General features: G+C 45.6%; 1 protein-coding gene across 8 annotated transcripts in view; it reads right to left on the bottom strand.

Annotated features, from left to right (window-relative positions):
- CLYBL (citramalyl-CoA lyase) overlaps positions 1-24,331 on the bottom strand; it is a 253,550-nt gene that overhangs the window by 10,682 nt on the left and 218,537 nt on the right. For 2 of the 8 annotated variants that reach the window (XR_011259517.1, XR_011259518.1), the window contains exons 8-9: positions 19,412-19,531; positions 3,196-3,378 (exon numbers count right to left, since the gene is read on the bottom strand). Coding sequence is in view for 4 of the 8 variants with exons in the window: in XM_069601954.1 (XP_069458055.1) it covers positions 19,436-19,531 (96 nt within the window). In the remaining 4 variants the exon portion in view is untranslated. Of the gene's footprint in view, positions 1-611; positions 1,437-3,195; positions 3,379-7,062; positions 13,379-16,729; positions 18,404-18,577; positions 18,791-19,411; positions 19,532-24,331 lie in introns of those variants that run through there. The other 6 variants (XR_011259519.1, XR_011259515.1, XM_069601954.1 and 3 more) reach the window with 6 other exon arrangements.

Genomic DNA, 24,331 nt, shown 5'->3' with positions numbered 1-24,331 from the left:
TGGCTTGGAGAATTTTGAGCATTACTTTACTAGCATGTGAGATGAGTGCAGTTGTGCGGTAGTTTGAGCATTCTTTGGCATTGCCTTTCTTTGGGATTCAATGAAAACTGACCTTTTCCAGTCCTATGGCCACTGCTGAGTTTTCCAAATTTGGTGGCATATTGAGTGCAGCACTTTCACAGCATCATCTTTCAGGATTTGAAATAGCTCAACTGGAATGCCATCACCTCCACTAGCTTTGTTCATAGTGATGCTTTCTAAGGCCCACTTGACTTCACGTTCCAGGATGTCTGGCTCTCGGTGAGTGATCACACCATCATGATTATCTGGGTCGTAAGATCTTTTTTGTACAGTTCTTCTGTGTATTCTTTCCACCTCTTCTTAGTATCTTCTGCTTCTGTTAGGTCCATACCATTTCTGTCCTTTATTGAGCCCATCTTTGCCTGAAATGTTCCCTTGGTATCTCTAATTTTCTTGAAGAGATCTCTAGTCTTCTCCATTCTGTTGTTTTCCTCTATTTCTTTGCATTGATCGCTGAGGAAGGCTTTCTTATCCCTTCTTGCTATTCTTTGGAACTCTGTATTCAGATGCTTATATCTTTCCTTTTCTCCTTTGCTTTTCACTTCTCTTCTTTTCACAGCTATTTGTAAGGCCTCCTAAGACAGCCATTTTGCTTTTTTGCATTCTTTTTTCTTGGGGATGGTCTTGATCCCTGTCTCTTGTACAATGTCACGAACCTCCATCCATAGTTCATCAGGCATTCTATCAGATCTAGTCCCTTAAATCTATTTCTCACTTCCACTGTATAATCAGAAGGGATTTGATTTAGGTTGTACCTGAATGGTCTAATAGTTTTCCCCACTTCCTTCAGTTTAAATCTGAATTTGGCAATAAGGAGTTCATGATCTGAGGCACAGTCAGCTCCTGGTCTTGTTTTTGCTGACTGTATAGAGCTTCTCCATCTTTGGCTGCAAAGAATATAATCAATTTGATTTTGGTGTTGACCATCTGGTGAGGCCCATGTGTACAGTCTTCTCTTGTGTTGTTGGAAGAGGGTGTTTGCTATGACCAGTGTGTTCTCTTGGCAAAACTCTATTAGCCTTTGCCCTGCTTCATTCTGTACTCCCAGGCCAAATTTGCCTGTTACTCCAGGTGTTTCTTGACTTCCTACTTTTGCATTCCAGTCCCCTATAATGAAAAGGACATCTTTTTTGGGTGTTAGTTCTAAAAGGTCTTGTAGGTCTTCATAGAACCATTCAACTTCAGCTTCTTCAGTGTTACTGGTAGAGGTATAGGCTTGGACTACTGTGATATTGAATGGTTCGCCTTGGAAACAAACAGAGATGATTCTGTCGTTTTTGAGATTGCATCCAGGTAGTGCAAAGGACCCTCGTAGCCGAGACAGGAGCTCATCGCTGAGTCATCCATACTGAGGTCTAGTTGGAGGAGGTAATGAGAGAGGCTCCTAAATAGAGGGACTTGGTCTGAATTAGGGCCTTCCCTGGTGGCTCAGACAGTAAAGAATCTGCCTGCAGTGCAGGCGACCCAGGTTCGATCCCTGGGTCAGGAAGATGCCCTGGAGAAGGGAAGGACAACCCACTCCAGTATTCTTGCCTGGAAAATCCTGTAGACGGAGGAGTCTGACGGGCTCCAGTCCATGGGGTCACAAAGAGTTGGACACGACTGAGGGACTAACATTTTTTAGGGCTTCCCATGTTGGGGAAGAACGCACCTGCAATGCAGGAGGCACACGAGATGCGGCTTTGATCCCTGGGTCTGACAGTTCTGTTGAGTGGGGACACTGGTGGCTTGGACAGAAGCCCCCAGCCCTGTTTTGTGCGGGACCCTGGGGGTGAAGTCACGAAGGCGCTGTGTGTGGCCGGTGGGAAGATGGCATTTACTTTTGACAGAGAGCCGGCGTCACTTACACACATGATCACTTTCAAGCCTCACAGCAACCTGAGGGAGGGTATGTTTACCTAGAAGGAGCTGGTGGCTCAGAGAAGGGGTAAGTGACTTGCTTGGCTGCAGTCAGAGTCAGCCAGTGACCATGGACGCACAGGGAGGGCCAAGTATTAACAGAGCCGGCCCCACTGGTGATCAAGTGCCAAGAATAGTGGCGCTTCAGCTTCAGCATTAGTCCTTCCAGTGAATATTCATGGTTGACTTCTTTTAGGAATGACTGGTTTGATCTTGCTGTCTAAGGGACTCTCAAAAGCATCAATTTTTAGTGCTCAGCCTTCATTATGGGCCAACTCTCACATCCATACATGACTTGGAAAAGCATAGCTTTGACTAGACGGACCTTTGTCAGCAAAGTGATGTCTCTGCTTTTTAATACGCTGTCTAGGTTTGTCATAGGTTTTCTTCCAAGGAGCAAGCATCTTTTAATTTCATGGCTGATGCTGAAGCTAAAGCTGCAATACTTTGGCCACTTGATGCAAAAAGCCAACTCATTGGAAAAGACCCTGAAGCTGGGAGAGATTGAGGGCAGGAGGAGAAGGGGACAACAGAGGATCAGATGGTTAGATAGCATCACTGACTCAAAGCACATGAGTTTGACTCAATGGACACTCTCTCCTGGGAGAGAGTGAAGGACAGGGAATCTTGGTGTGCTGCAGACCACGGGGCTGCAAAGAGTCAGACAAGACTTGGTGACTGAACAACAGCAACAGTGGTGCTCTCTCAGGAGTGGGGGCAGGCAGGTCACTGTGGGATCCAGGCTTCAGTCCTAGGAGAAGGGCAGTCATGCCATGGCTCTGGGGGACAGGAGGGCACCCAGTATGTTCAGTGAGAAAAAGGACCCTGAGGCTGATCCAAAGGTAAGGTTTAGGCCAGAGAGGCAGAGGTAGAGACACACGACAGGCCCTGGTTAGCAGTCCCTTCCTGGGCCCTGTTTGGAAGCAGTGCTGAGCCTGCATCTGGACTCAGTTGGAAAGGATTCTGAGGTTGATTAGCCATGTCTGCCCTGGACCAAGGGAGGGGGAGTAGTAGTTATTTAGAAAGCATTTGCAACCCGCACTTAGATGTTTCTTGGCTTTGAGAATATTCTTCTTTTGGTTAAATGCTTATTCAGGCTTCCCAGGTGGCTCAGATGGTAAAGTGTCTGCCTACAATGCAGGAGACCTGGGTGCGATCCCTGGGTTGGGAAGATTCCCTGGAAGAGGCCACGGCAACCCACTCCTGTACTCTTACCTAGAAAATCCCATGGACGGAGGAGCCTGGTAGACTACGGTCCATGGGGTCACAAAGAGTCAGACACGACTGAGCAACTTCACTTTAAATGCTTATCATCTTCCACAAACAGGAATCTTACGTCTCCTTCCCTGATTAACCTGAGCGAGTCCACGGTTTTGGAGTTACACCGCATCACAAGTCCTAGTAGGGGAGAGTCATCAGGCATACACAAAGAGAAAGTCAAACAGAGTTCTTAATGAGAATTTAAAATTCACAGAACACAGGGAAGTTTAATTTATCTCATATTTATTTATATTGTACTTAGTACAAGCTGGCTTATAAAAAAATCCTGAGCTTTACAGACGTTAACTCATTTACTCTTCATAACAACCCTAAAAGATAGGTTCTAGTATTAACCTCATTTTACAAATGGGAGAGCTAAAGCCCAGAGGAGCTAAGCAACTTGTCCACGGTCACATAGCTTTGTGAACTCAAGTAGTCTGATGCCAGTCTGCATGATTAAATCAACTGAGTCCACATTTCTGTTTTGCTTTCCTTGTGGTATTGTGCCTTCTATGCTTCATGTTTGTTTTCCAGAATGGACTGTGAATTTTGAAGGAACGGATCATATTTAATTTAATTTCTTTTTTCCCCACACTTTGCAGTGTGCAGGATCGAAGTTCCCTGACCAAAGATTGAACCCTCGCAGTAGGAGGTAGAGTCTTAACCGCTGGACTGCTGGGGATATCCCTTTATTTTTTTAAATTTGTTTTAGGATGACATTTTACTGTGTATAAGTATCTGACACACAGGAGGAGCTGAAACAAGTCTACTATTAGTGGTATGATTTGGGGAATCAGTCATTTTGTATTTGAGTCATTTTCTATTAGTGTGTCTGGTTCCACCACTAGAGTGAGCTTCTGGGGGTGGGACTGTGAGTTATTTCTTTCTCTGTCCCCATGATCTAACACAGTAGAGAGGAGACCCTCTCTCATTTGTTCATCAATCCATTAGCTCATTCAACAAAAGGTGACTAAGAACAAGCATCATGCTTAGTGCTAGGAATGAACAAAATAGAAGAAATTTCTGTCTCTGTGGCTTAATTCCAACCTCGCAAGAACAGATATTAAAAAAAATGATGCAGACATTCCTTAACGTTGACACGTTTGTGCATTTTGCCAAAAATAATACTAGATTATCTGTCACAGCAACTTGCAGTTCCTTCCTTTGCATACTGTGTGATGAAGTCAAGTCGCCAACAGCTGTTTACTTCCTCTTTTACGGACCAGCAGCCCTGGTAGCCCACTGTTAGTCAGATCTCATGTTTAAAGGTAAGAGCGAGCCCTTTTGGTGTAGAGCCGGCGCAAGAGTGATTGGGTTCCCACAAGGCAAGGGGGAACCGCGTCATCCCCTTTTGTTATATGAAAAGCTTCAAGCCTTATTAAGTGATGACAGAGAGTGCACTTGGCTTCTGGGATTTCTTTGAAGGCTTGCCTGTGGCCTGCCGCCTGGAAGCAGGAATGATTCCACAAATGGTCTGGGAGCCACCGTGCAGACCGCCCCTCGCACCAGGTCCAGGTGTGTAAACAGAGCAGACAGGCCCTCCCCCCGGGAGAGGGAATTCCGAGGGTGGACAGCTGGAAAGGAGCGGCGTTCCGGGCCGCTTTTCCTCCCGCAGTATCTCAAACATTCTCTTGACCCACTTTTCCAGTTCTCTGAGGCTGCTAATGCCATTAAGATCCTCCTAATGGAAAAGGAGCAGGCTTTCTTCAGGACCCACCAGGAGTAGGTAGCCAAGGCGGGGGTGGGGGGTGGGGATCAGGTTCCTCTCATGCCAGTCCTGGGCACGGTCCATGACTGGCCGCAGCTGAGCCCATCCTCCCAGTGCCCACATCCTGGCAGCAGGAGGCTTTAGATCGTATGAAAATTTCCTGCCAGGGTCTCTCTACCCAGGGCCTTCTAGGTGACCACAGTACCATCAAAAGCGGTGTTTCATAGATTCTGTTTATAATTAGCTCCAACTTGCTTTTTAAAATTTTTTATATATATTTCATGAAAAATTTGGAAACACAAAAATGTAAAAAGAAGTCAAAATGAAAATCAGCAATAGGCTCTACCTCCAGACACAGTAATTGCTAACATTTTGGTGAATTTTCTTCTGTTGCGATTTCTTGTTAACACCTTTGGAGAAGGAAATGGCAACCCACTCCAGTATATCTCGCCTGGAGTCAGACACGACTCAGCGACTATACACACACGAAATCACATTGTAATAATAATAACAGCTAACACTTGTTGAGGGCATACCATGTGTCAGGTACTCATCTTTTCAGTTAAGTCTCATAACCATCCTATGAGATGTTACCCCCATTTCACAGAGAATAAAACTGAGGCACAGAGAGGCTAGTTTCTTGCCCAAGGTTCCTCAAATGTAAGAAGTAGATAGAAGTCAGACAGTTCAGCTCCAGACTCTACATGCACAGCTTGGTATCTGTTGGTAGATGAAGCTTTTCTTTATTTTATTCAGAAACACAAGTTTTAAGTGGCTGCTTAGTATTCCATCATGGTTTCCATACTTCTCTAATTTAAATGATACAACTGTGAGTTGTGTTTGTGAATGAGGCTTTTTCTATATTTAGGATCACAGACTTTCCCAGATCCAGAGGTAAAAGGAATAAGTAAGTAACAGTAAGTCTGTGGATACATATTGCCAGATATTTTCCAGGAGGACTATACCTAGTTACACTGCCACCAGCCTTGGCAGGTTTTAGCCTTGGAGGTTTGCACTCAAAAAATGATTTAGTTTGCTAGTCAAAAAACTTGGAGAAGGCAATGGCACCCCACTCCAGTGTTTTTACCTGGAGAATCCCATGGACAGAGGAGCCTGGTGGGCTGCAGTCCGTGGGATCTCGAAGAGTCTGACATGACTGAGCGACTTCACTTTCATGCATTGGAGAAGGAAATGGCAACCCACTCCAGTGTTCTTGCCTGGAGAATCCAGGGGGCAGGGGAGCCTGGTGGGCTGCCGTCTATGGGGTTGCACAGAGTTGGACACGACTGAAGCAACTTAGCAGCAACAGTCAAAAAACTTATATTATTGTTCTAGATTTTCTCTGGTTCAGTTTCTGACTACTCTTGTAATAACAATGAACTTTCACTCTCATCCAAATTTTGATTTTGGGGCCTTCCCTGGAAGTCCAGTGGTTAGGATTCCATGGTTCCACAGCATAGAGTGGGGGCCTGGGTTCAATCCCTGGTCTGGGAACTGTGATCCCACTAGCTTCGAGTGGGAAACAAAAAACAAATTCTGATTTTTGTCTAGATTTATTTTGCTCACCTCTAGTCATCCTTACTTAAAACAACAAAATTAAATGGTAACAAACATTTTTCTGTTTACAAAACTTAGATCCATTTTAGAAAATAAGGAAAAACCCCAAATCCCACATTTGGGCTTCCCTGGTGGCTCAGATGGTAAAGAATCCTCCTGCCAGCACAGGAGACTTGGGTTCAATCCCTGGCTTGGGAAGATCCCCTGGAGAAGGAAATGGCAACCCACTCCAGTATTCTTGCCTGGGAAATTCCATGGACAGAGGAGCCTGCCAGGCTACAGTCCATGGGGTCACAAGAGTCAGACACGACTGAGGCGACTAAACAACCACAATTTTATCATTCATCGTATTTCTTGGCTATCACAATGACACGAGTTCACTGTAGCCAATTTGAAAAGTATAGAAAAGTGTAAAGGGGCAGAAAGTGAAATAACCAAGCAAGGGCAAATGTTTCAGCAGTTCTTGTCATTAAATGTTTTAAAAATCTTTTCATAAACATTCTTTTTTTATGATTGCATGAGAATCTACCTCTAAGATACTCTTGATTTCTTGCTTATTTTTCGGTCTCAGGCCTGGAGCTGCGATCTTGGTGCACGTTTGTTGTAAAGGATAAGGAAGAGTAATTAGAACAGGATGGGGGCTGGGGAACCAGAATGAGAAAGGCTTTAACCACCCACGTTCTTTCACTCTGAAGGATCTATTGGACTCGGGGGCCTTGGGGCCAGCCTCAGGATGACCCTCTGAGCCCATCAGTGACACAGTGACATCACTTACTGCAGGCACACCGTAGAAGCTCAATTAATATCTGCCGGAGGAGTGAATTAATGAGCGTATACTATGTAGGTATGCCACATATTAGCGTGCCATCTCCCTGTAACTCTATAGCTTTAATCATTGCATCTCGGCATTCCTTTCATTTAAAAAAAAAAAAAAGAAAAAAAGGTTTGCATCTGGGATCCCAGGTCCTGGCCTTATTAGGATCCTTGAGGAGTGTCCCAATAGAGGTCTTTCAGCCCAAGGCAAATAATTGAGATCAAAGCTCCCTGGATCTCTCCTGGGAGGTCCTTGGCCCTTTAGTCCAAATGACTGGAGCGCCCCTTTTCCCTTGGTGACCTGCAAGCATGCCACCTCCGATGCATGGGGAAGGGGAATAGGAGGCAGCTACCGTGTGGGAAGGGTGAGGGGGTACTGTACTTGGGGGAGGCGGGGTGAGGGCCAGCATTGGCCAAGCTGGCTCAAAGGGCCAGGGAGACCCCAGCTGAGACTTTTTCCTAGAAGGAGCCCTTGCTTTCAGTGTGGTTTCCCTTGCTCTCTTGGGGCCATCAGAGGTGACAGCTAAGCTCACGTCTGCCTTCGAGGGGCCCTGGGATGTCCCTTTGCTTCTGTTTTTATAAAACCGGTATGTTGTAAAGTTCTATGGTTCGAGTGTTTTGAGATCATCAGATGACACTGGGAGAAATACTGCTTTTGCCGAGATATTTTACATAAAAAATAAGTTCGAGACTATCAGTCATGGAGCATGACACTGCCACTGAAAAGAGCCAACTTAAGTGAGTTCACAGGAAGGGCAGACATCCATACAAGTGTACCTTATTTCAAAAGTTAAAGGGAGACATCTCAAGGCTGTGACCATTCCAACCTATTCTGTGACCAGTCAGGGATGTGCATGTGGATAAAATTCCAAAGTATATCATGGGAAGAATCAGTAAACTACTGTTCAAGCGGTGTGGCCCAAAATGTAGTTACGGAGACCTAAGTTTACTTTTTAAAGTTTAGCATAGCCAGGAGTTGCCAAATCATGTTACAATATGGTACCTTAGACCTCTAATGTAAAAACCATATTGTGTCTTTCAGAGTTTTGTTTGGTTGTTTCTCTTTTTAACCTGCAAAATGATGGGTTCAACTGGGGTATTTACTAAATGTTCACCTGATAATTCTAATATGTGCCAGGGTCCAGATCTTTGGCTAAGGTGATCTTAAAAGTCCTTCTTTGGCACCAAAATGCTGTGATTTCTACAATTTTAAGTCATAATAAATAAGAGAATCAGATTCACGTAGCAGATAATTCTGCTTCAAAACATCTTCCTAAATTCAGAGGTCTCAGAAATCCTAAAATGAAACTTACTTAATAAGTGGTCCAACCCTCATGAAATATTTTGGGTGGAGCTTATGAATCTGGCAAGTTTATGTTTGTTCCAGATTCCAATATTCCTATATGAGTTTTAAGTCAACACCAAAAAAAAAAAAGGATTTTTTGTCTTTGAGAGTCAGAATGTGGTCAAAGTGTTTCCAAGTGGAAATCAGAAGGCTCAAGTGAAACTTTATGGATAAGAGAGGAGAAATGAAGATATTCAATCTTTGCCGGTAGCTTGAGATGACAACTCCGTGTGTTTGTGTGTGTGTGTGTGTGTGAGAGAGAGAGAGAGAGAGAGAGAGAGAGAGAGAGAGAAAGAGAGAGAGAGACCTGGGAGGAGCAGCTGACATCGGGGACTATGTCACAGAAACTAGAGATGGTGGCAAACTGCAACCATGGGGCCAGCATGCTCCTGGTTTCAAACTAGGAACCCTTTTCATTGAAGACTATGTCCCCAGAACCATCAAGTTTTCAAATGTAGTTCAACTGGAGATGGTTTTTATTTTCTTGCTATGAAGTCTGGGGTCCCAAGTTCAGGACACAAATGACCATATTCCGTGTCTACTGGAGAAGAGTGTCTGTTGCAAAAACATGTGACATTGAAGCCTCTCCATGAATAAGGCAGGAAACAGAACCATCCAAGTCTGGTATTTAGATCAGAAATACAAGTGAAGAAGGAAGGTTACCATCAGAAATGTGCATTTCTAAAGATATTCATTTGAAAGTTTTGAAAAAAAGTAAAGCTCATGCCCTGGGGCTTCTGGGTGTATGCACAAAATACAATAATTAAATTAAGTCCAGCAGTTAAAATTCCTCATAAAAAGAAAAAGCTGGAGCGCTTCCCAATGGGGAATGCTTGACTTAAAAGGAAGGTTTTACTCTGTGGCCTGAAGGTCAACAAACTGAGACTCTGTGGGAATGTATAAAATTTCTTAAAGGGGTTCTCCAGTCTTTGTTTTGTTGAAAGAAAATAAAAGAGCAAAAAGGGACAAGTTTTGAAAATTCAAAAAATGAAGGTGCAGTCCTAAAATCATCACGATTTTTATTAACGCAGCACTGGAGGCTATGGAAACACGCTCTTTTCTGAGTACTAATGCAAGACATATGCTCTCTGAGAAGGAAGGGAAAAGGCCAGTGGTGCCTTTGGAGCCAACTGTTTTCAAATGTGCTCATTTTCAGAGGCAGTGCATGCAAATTCATGACCCATTTATTTGCTACTTATTTTGAAAATATTCGCCTGAAATAGTCTCATAAATATATGTCACAATTTAAAATTCCTTAGATGATGCAAAGATGGACTGCTTTTCACAAAGCTCTTTGCAAAGCCAAGTTGTGAAAAAAAAATGATTTGGGGGGATTCCACCCTCAGTCATCCAAAGTGGAATGTTTATCATAATTTGAAAATACCTGTTTTTATAAATAATCATTTACTGTTACCTTTCTGTTAATGTCCTCCTCTGAAGAAATAAAGTTAAGAATGGGATAGAAAGCAGATTTTTATCTCTTTAAACCCTGTTATTCGTAAGCAGCCTTCTGGGTTCCCACGTGAGTTGCAGGTTGCACACTCACATGACGTCTCCTGAAACATAAAGAACGAGTAACCAGTTTGCCAGACCCGCATCTTCTGGTTCGCTTAATGAGAATCTGAATGTTGGCCCTGCTTTAAGACGGCACAGTCAAAATGCTGGACGTGAGAAATAGCAGCTTTGGCAGCAGTGTTTAGTTTACTGAGTGATTAGCAGCCTCACTGACATTTCTCCATGGATTTCCAAAGTATGGTATTAGCTCTCCTCTGCACTCCGGCTCTCTGCAGTGAAATGGGCCAATAAACTCCCCCCTGCCAAGTTCACAGTAAATGAAGGACCACAGAGGGTCCTAGAGGGGGAGTTCACAGCTTAAGAACCCTCGACTTGCTACTTCCCAAACACAGACACGTCATTGAAAAAATTAATTTTTACCCACTTTTGTTTTCTTCCCTACATTCATTATTTTTTGGTTTGCGAATTTGCAAGAAGAAGAAGGAAGGTCAAAAATTATAAGGAAAAGGGAAATAGAAGGAGAACAGTGGATGGAGGGGCTGGATGGAATGCAAGGTGATGCACAGAAGGGCGGGGGCCACGGGGGGATGCTGCAGGAGTAGGGGGCGGCCAAGAGGAGACCCCATCCTTGGGTCCAGGTCCAGCTCCTTCAGCCCTCTCCTGGAACCCCTTTCCTGATACCTCCCACAACATCATCCATCCATTGCACCAGTCCTCCCAGGGGGCCATCCTGGCAAAATGTGTGCAGGGCTCTTTAGTCTGGGAGGGTCTCGGGGAGGGGGGCACGAAGCCTACCTGGAGGAGGGGCTTGTGTGGCGGCAGGGCTCCCTGGCTGTTTGAACTGTGAGGATCTCGCACACCCTCGCCAGGGTCAGGCAGTGTCTCTGAGGGAGGCAGCTGTTGAAAAAGAGGCTTCAGCTATGTTCTCGTTGCTTCAAAAAACTCCTCTGGCGCTTCCTTTGTGGGGAGCATAACGGGGGGTTCACGGTTGTGCACCCGTGTGGTTCTGCGATTTCATTTCCAGACTGTGGTCGAATTCTTGGTTTTGCCAGCTGTGTGACCTTGAGCAAGTCCACTGGAAGGGCCAATATTTGTACTCATCTGGGAGGCAGGATGTCTGATGGAGGAAACTGAGGTCTCAGGGCCTACTTTTAGTGAAAACATCTTTAGTGAGCTCTTACGGGGGTGCAGGGGGCTGAGCAATGAGGAGGAGTGGGATCTTGACATGCGTGGCAGTGTCCTTTGTTCAGCGCCCCACGCTGTTTCGGGGACACCCAGCCACCCCAGCACACAAAGTATTACATCAGAGCTCTTGACCCAGTGCAGTGGAGAACCAGGGGAGGGCCAGCACGTTGTCTCTGGGGAGCTGGGAAGACTTCACAGAAGTGCTCTTTAAGCTGCGTCTTGCAAAATGGTTAGGAGTTGTTGGGTACCATGGAGAGGCGGGGGTGGCGGCTTGTGCACAGCCTTTGCACTGGAGTGTCAGGCCCTGAAACCAGGCAGGCAGAGTCCAGCTGCGCAGTGGCCAGGGCCCCCCGGGGGGCAGGCAGCATGTTGCTGGGTTGGTGTGGGAATGCCGGTAAGGCTCCTGGTAGCCGGTGCTCCCTCGCACCACGCTGGGAAGAGCATCACAGAGCCACCCTGGAAGCCGCTGCCTGAATTCCAGTCCCTGGAAACTCCACAGAGGAAACGGATGTGTTCCTCTCCAAATTTGGGAGTTTGCATTATTAACACAGTTTTCCCAGAGATTCTAAGCCAGAAGTTCATGCTGGTTTAATGTTCTTCCTTCCATGGAACCCAAAAGAGCCCATTAAAAAGAAAAAAAATTAAGTAAGATGCCTAGAGTGGGTAGTCTTCTGAAGGAAGTCTCCACACCACAAAGCTGTGTCAGATGGAACGTTCAGTTTTCTCTGGACTCTTTCTGCGTCTGAATCACCAAAGCAACTGGATGCATTGTTTCAAGTCAAAACAAAACCCAAACCAGCTATGTGGCACTATGTAGACAAAAAACAAAAACAGAAAACACCCAGCCTTCTTTTCACTGAGGTCACCTCCTTAGCTAGGTTTTTTTTTTAAGAAATGTACTTATTTTTAACTTGAAAGATAATTGCTTTACAATATTGTGGTGGTTTCTGCCATACATCAGAATTAGCTAGATACTTTAACGTTGGGATATAGTCGGTGTTTGGTCTTCTTTTGGTGTTCAGTGTATCAACTCTCTTACTGATATAATGAAGGGGATCTGTGAAGTTCCTTCTAGGGCTTAGACTAACCTCTGGGACCATGTCCCGTTTTCTCTGTGTCAACATGCTGCACACAGTGTGACAGAGAAATGGATTCTGAGCAACCGAGAAGTCTGATGGAGTTGCAGGATTCCCCCCTGGGTCAATAGGTAGGCACAGGTGATCTGAACCTGGGTGGTTCTTCCTGGTGATGCGAAGCTTTGTCTTTGACTCAGGGTTTGGCAGTGATACTCCAAGAAGTCTGGTCCCCTCTGCCCTTCCTGAATGTCTGTCCTGATTCCGGAACAAGAACTCGTATTGGAGAAAAACACCCTGAGTTGGCCAAATTCGGCCGTAAGATTGAGCGCAGCTTTCCAATTCTCGGTGTCCGGCCAAGGGCAGAACGGGGCCAAGACCCAGTGTGTTTGATCTTTTAGCAAATCTGACAGGCTGTTTACAAACACGCGGAAAGGCTGACTTCGTTCCTCAGACCTCAAGCAGGACTCTGGTGTCAGGGCTGCAGCCTGGCTGAACTCGCAGGGGCCAAAAGAATTAGGGAGAAGGAGATGAAATAGGTGGGGGAAAAAAAAAAGTGGCTGGTTTTCAAAGCATATGGCGTGTAGTTTTTCAAAGGCTACAGATTCTTCATTCGCACCTCTCCTGTTACTGTCACTGCAGTAGCCAGTGGCAGTTCTTTTTGTTTTGACATTTGATAGTATTTTATGCCTTTACTCCTTTTTTCACTTCACAGAAGGACATTTTAATTTTAAAAGAAAAGTGCGTCCAGAACCAGTCCTGCGGCTTTCAGACTAGCTGTCTGGCATCCAGTCGTGCTCAAGAGGTGTTTGTTGAATGAATAAGAGAATGAATGAGGTGATTCTCTCGAAAAAGTTATGAGGAATCTTTACCGTTAGCAAAGGTTGGGTTATTTTTCTTCCAGAAACTCGGAATTATCATTTAAAGTATCCTCTATGGAATCTGATAAGAAAATCAAAAAATAGGCTTTTGAAGCAAGTCACCAAAAAGCTCTCTGAAAGGGAATGTTCCTTTTTCTCTTGATTCTAATATCGTGCTTAATAAGAGGGCAGTCCCTCCCACCCCCTGCAATGATTGAAAAGCAAGGGGTCCCCGATCGGCCAAGGGTCCCCCGGTTAGGGATGGGCTCCGCGCTGGGCAGGCTCAGGGCTCTGGGCTTCAGTCAGGGACCCCTGGACCCAGGGATGTGCCTGGCGCTAGGCAGGGCCCCCAAGGGCCTCGTCCCGGCGCCCGGCCGCGGCGCCGACCTCGGAGGAGGGCACAGGGGCCGGCGGGTCCCCGGGGCGGGCGCGAGGACCCCGCGCAGGTGTCGGGCCTGTGCACGGGGTGCGGCGGGGGTGCGCGGGGGCCTGGGAGACCCGAGAGAGACGTTATTGTTGCACTGTAACGAGTCTGATTAACATGCTCCTGACACTTTCTCTTAGTTTCTCGGGCTCCTAGCAACAGCGCACAAAGGCGCGGGATTGTCCGGGCTCCGCGGGGACACGGGGCAGCCTTTGATCTGCCACCACTGCAGCGGGGCTGCGCGACGGGCTCGCCGGCTCGGGGCGGCCAGCGGTCCCGGCCCACTGCGCGCCCCCGCCCCGCCCGCCGGCCCGACGGCCCGACGGCGCAGCCTCGGGAGCGGCCACCGCGCGGGCCGGGCCCCGCACCGTGCGCCCGGACCTCCGGCTTCGGGAAGCGCGGGTGGCGGGGACGCGGACTCAGCGCGCGGTGGATCCGCGCGCGCAGGTCCTTCCGACGGGGCGCGCGGTCCCAAACATCCGCCGCCCTTCCCGTCGCAAGATGCAAACGGTAAAACCTAGCGGGTCGCTTAGAGTGGAAGAAAATAAAAATTAAAAAAAAAAAAGGCGTGAACAACAAACAAATCCTCGAAGATTTTGTAAAACATTAAAAATTGTAAAGAAACATTCTGCAGGCTTCAGCCCGTTTAGCTAAATCTGTGCTCGATCGGAAGGGGCTAACGATGATTTCGGTTTTCTCCTACAAATCACTTTCTTTTCGTCGCTGGCAGTTCTTATAGATTCGTAAGGAAATATGCTGCTAAATAGTTGCTGGAATTTAAACCAGCTAACCACCACCACCACCATTCGTCACAGAGCAGTAAAAAGCTGCCCGTTCCCACCGCGCCGGCTTTCAGGTACTAAGGTCTTTGCAAGTCATTTATTTTCCATTTTGTTCATTCTCTTAACCCCCCACCCCGTTCCGATGTAAAATAAAGTGTGGAAAGAAGGACTAAGGTTTTAACATTTTAATGCTGAAGTCTGCTAATTACTTTCCCCCGAAGTTGTAACGTGGAAACCTCGCGGGGATGAGTGTCGCGCCGGGAGGACAGTGTCCCCCAGCCTGGGGTTCGGGCTTGCGGTTACAGAAGGTTCGGTGGCCGGCCGCAGCATTAGCCGGCACAATATCCTGCTTTTACTCTCAGGGCCCCTTTCGTAGCATCAACTGCCTTCCAAGAACCAGAGGTAAAAAATCAAAATCAAAACGGAAGACGCTTAGCTTTCCAAGATAAAAAAGCAGAATTCCCTTCAAAAGAAAAAGCGTGTATTAACTGCTCTCAAGACATCACTGGAAAATTCATCCTCCCTCTTGAAGATCATTTTCCTGACGTCCCAAAGAATTATTAGGGGCTGAGGTGTTCATGATAATAACATGCATGTTTTAGAAGAGAAAAAGAAAACCCTACATGGTCTGTTCCATTTACTCAGCAAAATATGCCAGGCAAGGAGTTACTTTGAAATTCAAACTGGAGGCGGCAAGTCTTGGTTCTAGAAGACACTTTTCCCAGTCAGTCCCTGGAGGAGAGGATATCCAGGCGGTTGGGGATTCAATACTTGTAAATCTGATGTCTAGGAACTTCCCAACTTGTACTCAGGACAGTACCTGACTCCGCTGGAGTCCCCCTCACCATTTCAATAAAACATGATTGTACTGATATAATCCTCTATACATTAAAATGAGGTTGTCACAGATTGTCATTAAGACCTCAGTAAAACAATGAAGACATTATTGGGCACCCCCCCCTTAGGCAAGGTATTAGGGGATAAAACAATCTACACCACACGGGTCCTATTGAGATTAATGAAAAAATTATGCAAAAAAAAATCTCAATTTCATTTCCCCGTGACGGGGCTTTGCATACATACAGTCAGTCTTGCCTTACACCTGATGATTTATTAAACTAATCTGCAGTGATCACCACTGATGTTCTCAACTCAATCTTGTCCTGGCTCATTTTCTAAGTAATTGTTTCTCATTAGTTCTGATAATGTTTTAATAGTGTTACCCATAATTTAGCCCCCAAGAATTAATAACAGGGGGGTAATATGGCAAAGCAGCTTGTGATGAGCTGCACAAAATAGAAACAGGTATGGTTTTTAATTAATCAAATTACTGCAAGGTTCTCTTCTGATAGCCAGTCCATGCCTAGATGGGAGGAATTCCCAGGTTGGACGTTGTCATATGCCAAGGGGGGTGAGCTCATCAGCTCCCGTTACCCACCCTGTATGACCTTAACCCATGGAGGCACCAAAGAGAAGTGGGTATGAAAACAGTGGGGATACCTCTAGGCTCCCGACATCTTTGTTCTTCCTTGACCCCGACTCAGCCCTCTTCTGGGTCCCTCACTAAGGTATGTGCTCAGAGAGTGGGGACCTTGGCCCAGATTTTTTACTTGATTGGGTCCTGGTGTCATGAGCTTACCATGATTGGGACCCTGGTCTATAAGATGATAAATCTGATACTTAGGGAGACTTAAACAAGGTGGTTTTCTTGGAACAAAGTGTGGTTTGAGATGAAGGGTGTGGTGACTAGTCCAATATGGCCCGAAGTCTGGGAACCTGTGATCCCACTGGGGATGGCGGTGGGGAAGACCTCACCAGGCCCGGCTTTCAGGACCACCTGGAGATCCTGCTGAGATCATTGCTTTTCTTGAGGTCTGCATGCCTTTGCCCTGGCCTCTGGGGTCCCTTAGAGTGGGGGCTTTGGCTCTCAGGGACCTCCAGTTTCCAAGAAGTCCACCTATCGGGTTTTGGGGTTGCCTATGTAACAGGGGTAAAAATGAGGATGTCTCCCTTTCATGCTGTCAAAACCTGGGGCTAGGGGGAGGTTAATCTGGATCAGAGTGAGGATGGGCAGGGTAGCTGCATTGAAATGGGGGCTGCCTGTAGAAAGAATGAAGGCTTTTATTACCTTCTTTTGTTTAAGACAGGCTCTGCCTATGCTTCTGAAAACTAAGATCATGGCATCTGGTCCCATCACTTTATGGCAAATAGACGGGGAAACAAAGGAAACAGTGAGAGACTTTATTTTCTTGGGCTCCAAAATCACTGCAGACAGTGACTGCAGCCATGAAGTTAAAAGACACTTACTTGCTCCTTGGAAGAAAAGCTATGACAAACCTAGACAGCATATTAAAAAGCAGAGATGTTACTTTGCCGACAAAGGTCTGCATAGTTAAGGCTATGGTTTTTCCAGTAGTCATGTATGGATGTGAGAGCTGGACCATAAAGAAGGCTGAGCACCAAAGAATTGATGCTTTTGAACTGTGGTATTGGAGAAGAGTCTTGAGAGTCCCTTGGACTGCAAGGAGATCCAACCAGTCAATCCTAAAGAAATCAACCCTGAATATTCATTGGAAGGATTGATGCTGAAGCTGAAACTCTAATACTTTGGCCACGTGATGCAAAGAGCTGACTCACTGGAAAAAATCCTGATGCTGGGAAAGATAGAAGGCAAGAGGAAAAGGGGATGACAGAGGATGAGATGATTGGATGGCATCACTGATTCAATGGACATGAGTTTGATCAAACTCCAGGAGATGGTGAAGGACAGAGAAGCCTGGCGTGCTGCAGTCCATGGGATCACAGAGTCGGACACACCTGAATGACTGACTGAACAACAGCAAATGCTTCTGATATCCTGATGGGTGTTACAGTGCAGGAGAGAATGAGAGGAAGCCTCCCTCTGCCTCCAAGCAGTCCTCCTGGATTTCAGTGTTCTGAGAAGCAGGGTCCGGCTGCACAAAACCATGGTTTTTAAACCACAGGTCATGATTTACCCTGCGCACACTGACAGCTTGCCTCGGTGGGCACAGCTGCTCAATAGGTTGGGGGTCTGGCTTCTTCCTTGACTGCTGCCCACTGCCACTGTCCGAAGTCCTGAAGCCCAGTATGGTTGCAGGCTGGTCACCGCCAAGTTGGCTGAGACACCACCTTCATCCCTGCAGCCCCTCTGAGGGAGGAGGAAGCAGGTTCCCATCTTCTTTTTTTCCAAGTGGACACCAGTCAAGCACATCCCATCTCAGTTAAGAGATGATGTCTCTTCCTGTCCCATGTTGGGGAGAATATCAGTTCATGTCTTAAGCCTGTGTCTTCCCAGGACTTGCTCAGCCTGGATCATGTTCCTCTGCGTGTCTGTGGCAACTGCTCTGCCCTGGTGGTGAATGCTGTGTGACTGCTTGTGGGCCTCTCCCACTTCATTTGGGTTCCGTGGTGCCTTTCCTTGTACATAACCGTCAGCCCTACTCCCGACTCGGGCTTCCTGGAGGAGCTGGAAGAGGTAGGAGAAAAGCAAACCCCGGGTTGGGGCACATGGTAGGGGCCACATGGTAGATAAAAAGGGCGTAGGAGGAGGTGAAAAATGAAAATAAAAAAAAAAACAACTGTTTTCTATTTACAAATTTAAATAAACAGAACAGCCTTCCCCACAGTGTTTGTCTAAGACTGGCAGCTTTGCTGCTGTGTAGGTCATGAAAAGGTTGGTGTAGAGTTTAAAACTTCCCATTCTGTTAATTTCTTAAAGAACAGTCGTCCGGAGTCTCCACACAAAGGCTCATGATTTAATGAGGAGCAGAAACAAAATCTCTGATTGTTGGTGTTTCAAATTTCATTGGCGTCCTCTGGCAAACACAAGTTGATCCTCTGCGGCTTCAATACCCTTTAGCCTTCAATATAAGAGCACATGCTGAATAGGGAAGAATGGCTGGTTGTTATGTTTATTTACCCTTACTACAAGCTGGGTTAACCTCTTCAAAACAGCTTTACTAAGCCCGTTAACCACACCACCCATATGACCTGTAGCCGCGTCTCTAATGTGATGCAAATCTCACAGGGGACCATATGCACCAGCTCGGAGGCATTGTGTCTTCTCAGAGGCTACAAGTTTATTGCTGAGGAGGCCCTGTCCCAGCCGTACATTTACGGGGGGAGATGGCCTCAGTGGCAAACAGTTAAACAGGGAAATAAAGGGAGAGAATGGATGGTCTTGTGTTTCTGCACATTTATATTTTAATTGCTGGTAACAGTTGACCCAAAAGCATTCACCCAGGATGAGGGCTTTCAGAGTCATCACCTAGGAGTTTGAGGAGAGGGAGGTTTCATTTTGGGGGAGAGGGTGGAGGTGAAAGCAATCAGTTTTGATGATTTATTTTTACAAGGTATCTATATAAACCTGTATGGTCCTTAACTTTTCTATGCTATCTCTGTTGTTTTACCAGGTTACTAGTGAAATAAACACCATCCCTTCATTGAGTTGTTATTTTTTAAAAGGTTGGCCTTTCTTAAAAATTAACAAGTGTTGTGTGAACAATGAACAATGTGGGAAACATCTAACATCAGCAGGGTGAAGGGAGTTTACGTACTCGGGAAAAATATGTTTTGTTAAAGACTTAACTTTCACTCACAGCCCATCTCTCCCCACTATTTTATCTCCCTGCGAAATCAGAAGTCCAAACTTGGAACACATCCATGAACAGTAAAATCACACACTTGGAACCAAAAAGAAGAAAGTTCATTTTTAGAGGAATAACTGGCCCCAGTGAGATAACAAAAAAAAAAAAAAAAAAAACACCACACAAAACTTGTGATTAACATGAACTGTAAACAGGGAAAGGTTCCAGTCCAGCATACTAAGAAGTTGCCTTGAGTATAATGGTTTGTCTTTAAGAAAAACCACTGTATATGTTCCGCCCACCTGATGAGAGCTTCACTTAGCAGATCATTTTTCCTTGATGGATGTGGCAAGCGTAACAATGTTCTGGGCCTGCTTCAGTAATGGCATGTCGATCATACTCCCTCGGAAAGTAAAGGCTCCCTGGAAGACAGAGAATACAAACTTCCTGAAAGAATGCGCGGAAATTACAGGCTTCCTTTCTGCGCACACTTGTACGACAAGAACATTTCAGATTCCACCTGAATTATACTGACTTTCCTACCCAACTTTTGAGAAAGCCAAAGTAAATTACAGGGGACAGACTTCTTTTCTTCCTCCTAAAGAGGGGGAGGGAAAAAAAAAAAACCCTTCAGCTTTTTAATGGAAAGGAAAAACCATCAGACACAAGATATTGGAAACTGTTCATTTAACTCTTGAAATCAAGCAGAAAACAAGGGTGGAAGGAAAATGTAAATACTTCCTTATATGCTTTTTGAAATATTGCATAGGAGTGTGAAAACAGTAATACACTCTGGCAACTGATTGTTGTTGGGGTAAATAATTGTACGGTCAGGTTAACGGGAGAATGCTTCCTTCTTGCTGTAACCTAATTGAGGGGTAGCACTATCGTGTGACGGGAAGACCTAAGGTAGGGCTACACTGGGTAAAAAGAGATCCCTGTCTGTCAGTACACATTCTTCAGAAACAGATTAAAGTGACAGGGGCCGTGAGTCTGTACCAAAGAAACCATAGCTCTGTTGAATGGTGAGCCTGGAAAGAACCTGCAGTCTCTTGGTTTATCCCCATTTTACAGACTCACTTAAAAAAAAAATTCTTATTTATTTATTTGGATGCACCTGGTCTTACTTGTGGTATGTGGGATCTAGTTCCCCGACCAGGGATCAAACCCCGACCCCCTGCATTAGGAGTGTGGAGTCTTAGCCACTGGACCACCAGGAAAATCCCCCAAGGCTCACTTTTTTTTTAAAAAAAAACCTTTTGTAAATACTTATTGAATGTATCACATGATCTCAGTCCTGTTCTAGGTGAGGACTCTGAGGCCCAAAGAAGTTAACGTGATTTTCCAAGGTCACTTCACTAGGGAATGTTAGAGCTGGGGCCAGTACTCGGGTCTCAGAACCCCAACCCTTCATTATAGACTCACACGTTAAGAGGACAAAGTAGTTCATTTAGTGCCTCAGAGAAAAGAAGAATTAAATGGACAGAAGCAGCATGCCCAGAGTCTGAAGTTAATGTCTTGTTATCCATGTTATTTTCATCACTTCTTTTTGCCGCTTACAATTATAGCTCTTCTTCTTTCAAAAATATTCCCTGATGGGTCTGATGGTAAAAAAAATCTGCCTGCAATGCAGAAGACCTGGGTTCAATCCCTGGGTTGGGAAGATACCCTGGAGAAGGAAATGGCCACCCACTCCAGTATTCTTGCCTGGGAAATCCCATGGACAGAAGAGCCTGGTGGGCTATAGTTCATGGGATTGAAAAGAGTCCAACACGACTGAGCAACTAACACTTTCAAGTTATTTATTTGGCTGTGCTGGGTCTTAGTTTCAGCATTTGAAATCTAGTTCCCTGACCAGGGATGGAACCCCAGGGCCCCCTGCATTGGGAGCGCAGTCTTAGCCCCTGGACCAGCAGGGAAGTTCTGTAATCGTAGCTCTTTTTAATTCCTTTTCTTTCTGTTGGTAAGTTTGTGGGTGTGAGTGGGGAGCGGGTGGTCTTTGGGGACCTGGAGGAAATCTCAGCCCTCATGCATGGTCCATTCGCATATTGTTGTTGTTGTTGATTGCTCAGTCACGTCTGACTATTTGTGACCCCATGGACTGCAGCACACCAGGCTCCTCTGTCCTTCACCATCTCCCAGAGCTTGCTCAACCTCATGTCCATTGAGTCAGTGATGCCATCCCACCATCTCATCCTCTGTCATCCCCTTCTCCTCCTGCCCTCAATCTTTCCCAGCATCAAGGTCTTTTCTAATGAGTTGGCTCTTTGTGTCAGGTGGCCAAATTATTGGAGCTTCAGTTTCAGCATCAGTTCTTTCAGCGAACATTTAGGGTTGATTTCCTTTAGGACTGACTGGTTTGATCTCTTCGCAGTCCAAGGCACTCTCTATAGAGTTTTCTACAACACCACAGTTCTAAAGCACCAATTCTTCAGTGCTCAGCCTTCCTTATGGTCCCACTCTCACATCCATACATGACTAGTGGAAAAACCATAGCTTTGGCTATACAGACCTTTGTTGGCAAAGTAATGTCTCTGATTGGTATATACTGCCATTCATATATACTGCCCTCCAGTTGTGGATTTTACAAGTACCACCCCTCAACAGTCAATATTGTCATTTTTCAAGACTTCCGGAATGGTCTCTCGGGCTCCCTGGAAGCCCTCACCCCTTATAATAATATAGAGTTATACACAGAATGAAGGTTAAAAAAAACTGGCAGGGAATCCTTAGCAGTGACTCTGAAATTTATTTACTGATCAACAATTGTAATCATACAATGTTGAGAAATACATAACAAAATAAAATTATTGGAGGACAATTGCTCTACCATATTGTGTTGGCTTCTGTCATGAAATTTATTTTTTAATCAAGACAGAGTTAAAAGTCATTAGGATTAGAATCCTCCCCATTGCCTAGCCTTCTCAGCCTTGGAATGAGAAATCTGATTCAGATGAACACCTGCCTGGCCTAAAATCCTACACCGTGAAGTCATTTTCCAACCTGCCCATTTTACTATTTGAACCCACAGATTTGGTCTTTGCCTAATTTCATTCAACCTGGAGCTAATTTTGATCATCTCTGTGACCGTGATGAATTTGGTTAGAAGTTGTAAGATACTCTGTGGGTTAGTGTGATAGGTGGAATCAGGGCATGGGGCTCACGCTGCTTTACAAGGCAATTGTCTAGTTTTCTTATTGGAGTAAATGATGAAGACCAAAGGCCTCCTGGTTATCCGCCTACCGAGTGGATTAGGGCCCTGTAAAACAGCACATCTGTCCTGCGAACGCTTAAGTAATAGGCTGGAGAGATGAAATTAGCATAGATGCACATGAAATCATAATTCTGCACAGAGAATCAAGGTGATGGCTTTGGTCTACGCCATGTTCCCTGAATCTGCTTTGAATTCCACGTGCACATCAGAGATGCAAAATATTTCACGTAGAGTTTCAAGACAGGGAGATCATTTCTTTCTTTTATGGTGGTGGATTTTGCTTGACTTCCTCTGTTAAGCTTAAGCTGGAAAACAAAAGTTAACATTTTTGTTCTTTGTGTCCTTCATCTCTGCAAACAGGATTTTAGTGTGAAGAATCAGGCTTCCTAGTATGAATATCCTCCTGCTTTCATGTATCAACCTAGAATATAGTTGGTCTTTTGTTTTGGTTTTTTGAGCATACTGGGCAGGCACGTGGGATCTTAGTTCCCTCACCAGCGACTGAACCTGTGCCTCATACAGTGGAAGTGTGGAATCTTAACCACTGGACTGCCAGAGAAGCCCAAGGTTGGTTTTTTAACACAGGGAGCTACAAGTGAAGTTGAACGGTCTGCTGGTCAAGATTCAGAAAACTGAGGACTGTCAAAAGCTATTTGCATTTGTGGGGAGGGTCTGAAACATTCCTTAATGAGTGACTGGTTACAGATAGGTTTTGGTTTCACAGCTCAATGTGTTTCTGGGAAATTGGCGGCCCATTCTGGAAAGAAGCAGTAGGGCCTCCCTGGTGGCTCAGTGGTGGAGAATCCGCCTGCCAGTGCAGGAGACATGGGCTCAGTCCCTGATCTGGGAAGATCCTACGTGCCAAGGAGCAACTAAATCCAAGCATCACAACTACCGAGCCTGTGCTGTACAGCCCAGGAGCTGCAACTACTGAGCCCGCTTGCCGCGACTGCTGAAAGCTCTGCAACAAGAAGCCACCACAATGACAGGCCCCGAGCACCACAGCTAGAGGTGCCCCACTTGCCCCAACTAGAAAAAAGCCTGCACAGATCCAGCACAGCTATAAATAAATACATGCATAAGAAGAAGAGGGAACTTCCATCAGCTTGAAGAGTTGGGCTATAATTTGGTTTAAAAATGCCTTTTAAGAGTCAGAAAGAGAAAGATAAACATCGTAGTCTAATGCATATATACAGAATCTAGAAAAATGGTACTGAAGAATTTATTTACAGGGCAGCAATGGAGAAACAGACATAGAGAATAGACTTATGGACATGGGGAGAGGGGAGGAGAGGGTGAGATGTATGGAAAGAGTAACATGGAAACTTACATTACCATATGTAAAATAGAGAGCCAACAGGAATTTGCTGTATGGCTCAGGAAACTCAAACAGGGGTTGTGTATCAACCTAGAGGGGTGGGATGGGGCAGGAGGTGGGAGGGAGGTTCAAAAGGGAAGGGATATATGTGTCCCTAAGGCTGATTAATGTTGAGGTTTGACAGAAAACAACAAGATTCTGTGAAGCAATTATCCTTCAATAAAAAAATTAATTAATTTTTTAAAAATGCCTTGAAGTATTAAGTCATTCATAGTAACCTGGCGTGCTGCAGTTCATGGGTTCGCCAAGGGAAAGGCATGACTTAGCAACTGAACAACATTCTCGGTTAAAAACCTTAATAACCATCACTACAGCAACAAGAAAGAAAGAAAGAAAGAAAGGGAAAGTGAAGTCGTGTCAAACTCTTGTGACCCCACGGACTGTGGCCCACCAGGCTCCTCCGTCCATGGGATTTTCCAGGCAAGAACTGGAGTGGGTTGCCATTTCCTTCTCCAGGGGGATCTTCCTGACCCAGGGATCGAACCCGGATCTCCTGCATTGCAGGCAGATGCTTTATCATCTGAGCCACCAGTGATTCGGTACAGCAACAATAACAGCTCTAATTTCCTGAGCAGTTCCTAGCCTCGGACTGTGCCGGGCCCTTGACATGCTTTATTAACCGGAAATGCT

This window comes from Ovis canadensis, chromosome 10, assembly GCF_042477335.2.
Source record: "Ovis canadensis isolate MfBH-ARS-UI-01 breed Bighorn chromosome 10, ARS-UI_OviCan_v2, whole genome shotgun sequence".
In the NCBI taxonomy this organism is placed as follows: domain Eukaryota; kingdom Metazoa; phylum Chordata; class Mammalia; order Artiodactyla; family Bovidae; genus Ovis; species Ovis canadensis.
Note: the sequence above shows the minus strand (reverse complement) of the source record. Positions and strands in the feature narration are given on the sequence as shown.